The sequence below is a fragment of the Physella acuta genome, unplaced genomic scaffold, assembly GCF_028476545.2.
Source record: "Physella acuta isolate Inbredline_101_S28 unplaced genomic scaffold, ASM2847654v3 ptg001377l, whole genome shotgun sequence".
In the NCBI taxonomy this organism is placed as follows: domain Eukaryota; kingdom Metazoa; phylum Mollusca; class Gastropoda; family Physidae; genus Physella; species Physella acuta.
The window spans coordinates 398603-407023 of record NW_026732892.1 but is presented as its reverse complement, the minus strand read 5'-3'; the positions used below and the strand labels follow the sequence as shown (position 1 = coordinate 407023).

General features: G+C 35.3%; 1 protein-coding gene across 1 annotated transcript; it reads left to right on the top strand.

Moving 5' to 3' along the window:
* LOC131927144 (calpain-8-like) lies at window positions 1–8085 on the top strand. Its single transcript, XM_059282860.1, has 9 exons — window positions 1–175; window positions 1205–1277; window positions 1494–1601; window positions 2944–3097; window positions 3247–3424; window positions 3757–3840; window positions 6752–6837; window positions 7231–7308; window positions 7690–8085. The coding sequence occupies exons 3-9, from the start codon at window positions 1526–1528 to the stop codon at window positions 7745–7747; spliced, it is 714 nt and encodes a 237-aa protein (XP_059138843.1). The 5' UTR covers window positions 1–175; window positions 1205–1277; window positions 1494–1525; the 3' UTR covers window positions 7748–8085.
* Window positions 8086–8421: the final 336 nt, after the last annotated feature.

The window sequence follows — 8421 nt, the reverse complement described above, 5'->3', positions numbered from 1 at the left end:
TGTTGGACACAGACGGAACTTTGTAGTGCTGATAAAGTATAGAACCAGATGATGTCTTTGTTCAGAGATCTCAGACTTCCCTCCACACTTTCGCTCCATATTGTCAGGGCATCACAATGCTTTACCTAATCATTTTGTTCATGATGCACACAGCGCCGAATGGAAGCGACCGAGAGTAAGTACAATTGTTTCCCTTGAATTTGGTATTTTCTCTTCTTTAGTTTTCGTTGTCATTTTGTAGGGGAATCCTCCAACATAAGTAATATGCTTCAGCTTGTCGTGTGCCACATGGGCCGTTAACTCAGACTTCGGCCTGCCTTTCTTTCTTTCCATAACCTTTTGTCAGTGGCGTAGCCAGGATCGTCTCAAGGGGGGGGGGGGGGGGGGGGGGGGGGTTCCAATTTTTACCCGGGGACAAACTTTCGATTTGCACCCCCCCCCCCCCCCTCAGAATTTTGATTTGCACCCTCCCCCCCTCAGACTTTCGATTTGCACCCCCTCATACTTTATATATATATATACATATATATATATATATATATATATAGATATATATATATATATATATATATATATATATATATATATATATATATATATATATATACCGAGGGGGTCTATGGGGGGGTTATGACCCCCCTAACCCCCCCCCCCCCCCCCTGCCTAAGCCACTGACCATTGTTTATCCAAGAACAAACTAAAAGGCGGCAGTTGTTTGATTTAGGAGTTCTCTAAGACGTGTTATCATTCCCGGGTAACTGGCATCATCTGCCTAAGGTCTGAACTCGGAACTTTCGTGGTTCAGTAGCCATATACCCTCCCCCTCAATATAATTAATATTAATCAGAAAAATGCGCAAACGGAAAATTGCGCAACGGAAAAATGCACAAACAGAAAAATGCGCAAAGACAAGCAAACTTAAAAGTGTCGTATTTCGCGGAAAATGTTTTATTGTGCTACAATTTACAAGTAGTCATTCTTTGCTAACATCTATTTACACATGGTCCATGGAGAAATAATAAATTCCCTTGCGCACATTTTTTGTGCGCAGTTTTCCGATGCGCATTTTTCTGTTCTTTCCGGTCACCTAACAAAATACAACTATGACAATATCAGGTACAAATAAAGAAAAATACATTCATCAGTTACACGGAATAATTAGCGTCTCTTTTAACTCTAATGCCATTTTCCGTTTTGTAAAAAGGAAATCAGCAAAGAACAACCCCAGTTTATCTTGAAGGGTCAAAGCAGACATGACCTTGACCAGGGAGGATTAGGTAAACATTAGAAGCCAATATTGTGTGGTTAAAACAAGAAAAATTACACGCACTAGGTAAACATTAGAAGCCAATATTGTGTGGTTAAAACAGGAAAAATTACACGCACAACAAAGAACATTTATCTAGTGATGTAGATTTCACCAGCTAGAGTGATTACAAATGACATAACTGAAGAAGACGAGCACTGTAGCAGAGCTTACACGTGTGTTTCAGGTGACTGCTGGTTCGTCGCGTCTGCTGCTGCCATGGCCACCCACCACAGAGCTGAGTTTGAGAGAGTTGTGCCGGTAAACCAGTCTTTTGACAGGGGATACTATACAGGTAGTCGTAGTAAACTTCAAGGGAGATAATATTATTTGTAGACCGGTTTACATTTTAACTGGGTTATTTACCCTGTTTCTGAGAAAGAATTTAAATGTACAAATCAAGTTTTTTTTCCATTTGCAATTATCATCTGGAGTTATAATTACAGTGATAAAAATTAAAATAACAATAACATTTGTATAAATAAATTGACATGATTAACGGTACGGTGTTCATTTAAAGTTCGGATGTTTGAGGTATTAATCAGGATTTGTGTTAGGTTTAATCAAATATAAAAGTATTTAAAGTTTCTAAATAAAAAAAAGTAATCACTCTATTCAGCTTTGCCACTAAATTACGAACAGATTATATAATAGACTAGCCGTCCCGGCCAGGCCCTGCTCTGGCTTCTGTGAAAAACATTTCTGTTAAAGACCATCACCTGTGTGTTTAGTAATCATCATAAACTCGGAATTGCCCACCCAAACCACAACCAACCAAAACCAAAACAACAAAACGCAAACATAACGCTAACACAATTACAAATACAAACGAAAACAAACCCAACCACAACCACAAACACCAATACCCACCAATAACAACACACAAAAAACGAAAAAGCAAACGAAAACAAACCAAATCCAAACGCAAAACCAACCAAAACACAAATACAAACCCAAAGAAAAAAACACAAACAAAAACGAAAAAAGAAAGAACAAAAACGAACCAAATCAAACCGCAACCACTAACGCAAACCCAACGGAATCGCCTGTTTTAGCTTAATAAACGACTATAGTACCCCAACTTATTCATAGTCTTTTGCACTCACTTAAACGAACGCGCCTGTTTCAATTTAATGAACAATTTTAATACTCCAAGCTTATCCGTAAAATACCTACAACATTTGCACTTGATCAATCCCCGCTAATTATGTAATTATTTTTTTTCCCAACACCAAAACAAAGTAATAAAAAGTAAATTCTTTTCCAATAATGCAATGGTTTTATAAAGGGAAGTAATTTTGTTTTCCTAATTTATCAAAGGGAAGTAAGTGCTATAGGACTAAATAAAGACATAATTAGAATTTTTGTAAAAGATGATATTTTTTTAAAACTTGCGTTGAATGAACATGCCGACAATTATTACTATAATTTGAAAAATGAAAATTATTTCCCAACACTTTCAATAGTAATTTTTTAGCTCATAAATTTAGACAAATGCGTACGATAATTTTCTAATACTTAAATTCATCCAAGACCAACGACAAAGGTATGCATTACATACAGAACTGAGCTTTATATATTAGATTAGTGGTGCTTAGTTCGTATGTTTTTAAAGTTAAAACTCTGTGTAATTGTAGGACGATTTACATTCTACTTTTACCCCGCTGGAGTAAAGCAAAAAGTTGAAGTAGACGACTATCTGCCCACACGGGCTGGGAGACTCATCTACTGCAGTAACCGTGAGAGGCCCTATGAGTTCTGGCCTTGTCTGTTGGAGAAGGCTTATGCCAAGTAAGTTGTAGACAAGTATCAAAAATACATATATATTGCGGTATAAAGCATATCACAGCACTTATATTTTTTATACACATTAATAGCGATAAAAAAGGTTTGCTTGGAAATGAGCTAAAATTGTTAATAAAAATATTTGTCAAAACCAGATTTAAAGGCAGCTACGCTGCACTGTATGGTGGCAGGATGAAAGTTGCATTGGGCGACTTGACCGGACGTCCAGTGGAGGTCATCGATATTCGTCACCTGACCCAAGGAACAGACGACATGTATAGTAAGCTGCAAGATGCCAGCAATAATCGGGCAGTAATGGCAGCTGCGATCCATGTAAGAATATGGGGGGGGGGGGCGTTTACTGACAAAAGGGTGGTATAAAGAGAACTGTGGTTTATGGGTTGTGATACTCTTTTTATTGGGAACTTGCTAAAATGTATTGTTCAAATGTTCATTTTTTATTTCAGTTTTGAGGTTTGTTAATTCTGGGGCATGTAAAGATTATAGAATTTTAGGTCAAGTTAAGAGGAGGTTTCTCAACATCACCAACTGATAGGTGAAGGCCTCTTGGTCATATGTCGCTCTTTATATCTTATGTTTATATATATAAACATATATATGTATACTGAAATGTAAGCTTAAGACCCTGATAAATATTTGTATAGAAGACAACAGACCAACAAGTAGAAGAGAAGATAGGAAATGGTCTTTATGCAGGGCACGTCTACAGCATCACAGGCTACCATCAGGTGGGTGGTGTAACCATATATAGTTGTTACATTGGGTGGTGTCACTTTATGTAGTTGTTACATTGGGTGGTGTCACTATATGTAGTTGTTACATTGGGTGGTGTCACTATATATAGTTGTTACATTGGGTGGTTTCACTATATATAGTTGTTACATTGGGTGGTGTCACTATATATAGTTGTTACATTGGGTGGTGTCACTATATATAGTTGTTAAATTGGGTGGTGTCACTATATATAGTTGTTACATTGGGTGGTGTCACTATATGTAGTTATTACATTGGGTGGTGTCACTATATATAGTTGTTACATTGGGTGGTGTCACTTAATGTAGTTGTTACATTGGGTGGTGTCACTATATATAGTTGTTACATTGGGTGGTGTCACTTTATGTAGTTGTTACATTGGGTGGTGTCACTATATATAGTTGTTACATTGGGTGGTGTCACTATATATAGTTGTTACATTGGGTGGTGTCACTTTATGTAGTTGTTACATTGGGTGGTGTCACTATATGTAGTTGTTACATTGGGTGGTGTCACTATATATAGTTGTTACATTGGGTGGTTTCACTATATATAGTTGTTACATTGGGTGGTGTCACTATATATAGTTGTTACATTGGGTGGTGTCACTATATATAGTTGTTAAATTGGGTGGTGTCACTATATATAGTTGTTACATTGGGTGGTGTCACTATATATAGTTGTTACATTGGGTGGTGTCACTATATATAGTTGTTACATTGGGTGGTGTCACTATATATAGTTGTTACATTGGGTGGTGTCACTATATATAGTTGTTACATTGGGTGGTTTCACTATATATAGTTGTTACATTGGGTGGTGTCACTATATATGGTTGTTACATTGGGTGGTGTCACTATATATAGTTGTTACATTGGGTGGTGTCACTATATATAGTTGTTACATTGGGTGGTGTCACTATATATAGTTGTTACATTTGGTGGTGTCACTTTATATAGTTGTTACATTGGGTGGTGTCACTATATATAGTTGTTACATTGGGTGGTGTCACTATATATAGTTGTTACATTGGGTGGTGTCACTATATGTAGTTGTTACATTGGGTGGTGTCACTATATATAGTTGTTACATTGGGTGGTGTCACTATATATAGTTGTTACATTGGGTGGTGTCACTATATATAGTTGTTACATTGGGTGGTGTCACTATATATAGTTGTTACATTGGGTGGTGTCACTATATGTAGTTGTTACATTGGGTGGTGTCACTATATATAGTTGTTACATTGGGTGGTGTCACTATATATAGTTGTTACATTGGGTGGTTTCACTATATGTAGTTGTTACATTGGGTGGTGTCACTATATGTAGTTGTTACATTAGGTGGTGTCACTATATGTAGTTGTTACATTGGGTGGTGTCACTATATATAGTTGTTACATTGGGTGGTGTCACTATATATAGTTGTTACATTGGGTGGTGTCACTATATATAGTTGTTACATTGGGTGGTGTCACTATATATAGTTGTTACATTGGGTGGTGTCACTATATGTAGTTGTTACATTGGGTGGTGTCACTATATGTAGTTGTTACATTGGGTGGTGTCACTATATATAGTTGTTACATTGGGTGGTTTCACTATATGTAGTTGTTACATTGGGTGGTGTCACTATATATAGTTGTTACATTGGGTGGTGTCACTATATATAGTTGTTACATTGGGTGGTGGCACTATATATAGTTGTTACATTGGGTGGTGTCACTATATGTAGTTGTTACATTGGGTGGTGTCACTATATATAGTTGTTACATTGGGTGGTGTCACTATATATAGTTGTTACATCGGGTGGTGTCACTATATGTAGTTGTTACATTGGGTGGTGTCACTATATATAGTTGTTACATTGGGTGGTGTCACTATATATAGTTGTTACATTGGGTGGTGGCACTATATATAGTTGTTACATTGGGTGGTGTCACTATATGTAGTTGTTACATTGGGTGGTGTCACTATATATAGTTGTTACATTGGGTGGTGTCACTATATATAGTTGTTACATTGGGTGGTGTCACTATATATAGTTGTTACATTGGGTGGTGTCACTATATGTAGTTGTTACATAGGGTGGTTTCACTATATATAGTTGTTACATTGGGTGGTTTCACTATATATAGTTGTTACATTGGGTGGTGTCACTATATGTAGTTGTTACATTGGGTGGTGTCACTATATATAGTTGTTACATTGGGTGGTGTCCTGTTATAGAGTTGTTACATTGGGTGGTGTCACTATATGTAGTTGTTACATTGGGTGGTGTCACTATATATAGTTGTTACATTGGGTGGTGTCACTATATATAGTTGTTACATTGGGTGGTGTCACTATATATAGTTGTTACATTGGGTGGTGTCACTATATATAGTTGTTACATTGGGTGGTGTCACTATATATAGTTGTTACATTGGGTGGTGTCACTATATATAGTTGTTACATTGGGTGGTGTCACTATATATAGTTGTTACATGACTAAAGGCAGGGGAGAGCACTACCCCTAGCCCTGACAGATTGGGATGATGTCGGATGGTTGACGTACTCAATCATAAAGGTCCAATAACCGATACAAACATGTAAAACCTAGCCACTCGGAATAAAAATGTCGAATGTTTCAAAAAGTAATTTCTCATCTATTTAGACAAGCTTGGTAATAGGTTTGTGTGACTTAAGAAATTACATCTTTAGAATTTCTTTGATAAAGAGTTATTAATGTTTAAAGTTTATAAGATAAAGGTAGAAAAGATTACATTTGCACCAGAGTTCATCTATATATTTGAATATTCGGATTACAACAAAAAAATAATACCAATGATATTGGTAATGAAAGAAAAACAAAACAAAATATTCTTAATGGACATTTTTCCCCTAGCTGAGGTACTACGGTAGGGTGGTGAATTTGATCCGACTGAGAAACCCGTGGGGACATGGAGAGTGGACAGGTGCATGGTCTGACAGGTAAACTTAGACACATGTTTGTTTCTGTAGTTTAGCCCGGTGTAGTCTGAAACAGCATGGATTTCATGGGTAATATATATATATATATATATATATATATATATATATATATATATATATATATATATATATATATATATATATATATATATATATACACACACACATATATATCTATATCTATATCTATATCTATATATATATAATATATATATATATATATATATATATATATATATATATATACATATATATATATATATATATATATATATATATATATATAGATATAGATATATATAGATATATATAGATATATAGATACAATTGTATTGCCTGTTTATTCTTCATTCGTTATTTCTCTACTTCGAACACCCAATTGATATTTCATAGTTCCCCCGAGATGAACTCACTCAACGACAGACAACTCAGAGAATTGAGAGAAAAGAAAAAAGACGATGGAGAGTTCTGGTACTTGATTCTAACTTTTATATTCGTGTTGTTTCTTACTAAATGTCGTCAGTAAAGTTTTGTTTTAAGCCAAATTTCTAGGAGGAGGGGGCGGGGATGTTCGAGCTTGGACTTTGTCGTTTAAAATGATATAAAACTTCGGCAAAGAAAAGCTGCTTAAAATTATTGAAGTGCCATAGTTGGGTAAACTCATAAATGAGATATTACAAATAAACAAGTATAGAAATATGTATTATTTCATTTAATGCAATGCTTATGTTGATCCAACAACGAATGTATTTGACATCAGACTGTCCTACTAAACATATTTGACACCAAACCGCCATACTAAACATATTTGACACCAAACTGCCATACTAAACATATTTATTTTTATTACAGGATGGAATTTAATGAATTTGTCAAACATTTCCACGAGATCAACCTTTGTTACGTGTAAAATAAGCACAGAGAAGACAAACAAGCAAACAAACAAACAAGCTCACACATCAAGAATACAGTATAGATATAGAAATGGAGATTTAATTTACCATGGCGTTTAAAAAACTACCACTTTACGTTTGGCAAAATATCATTCAAGCTCTTATTGAAATCCAAATTGTAACATATATTAAACACGATGTGGAGAATTATTTTATACAAGAGCAATTTATTTTGATACTATTTCGCATAAAATCAAAGTGTATAGTGAAATGTTCAGTGAAGGATACTTTATTGAAGTCATACTATATCTACTAATACTAAATTTAGATTTATTAAATATATTAAAGTATTTAAAAATAATCCCATTCGATGTCTACAATTTATTTGTTGTCTTTAATATTTGTTTTACCAAGACACAGCAAACTTTTACATGTTACATCACAATATAAAAATAAATAAATCGGATGAGTCGATAGTGTGAGGTAGTGTATTTGGGCTATCAGCCATGGTCGTTAGTTATTTGTGGGGTTCGACTTCAGAGAGTAAAGTAGTACACAGGAGGGTTCGACTTTAGAGAGTAAAGTAGTACACAGGAGGGTTCGACTTTAGAGAGTAAAGTAGTACACAGGAGGGTTCGACTTTTGAGAGTAAAGTAGTACACAGGAGGGTTCGACTTCAGAGAGTAAAGTA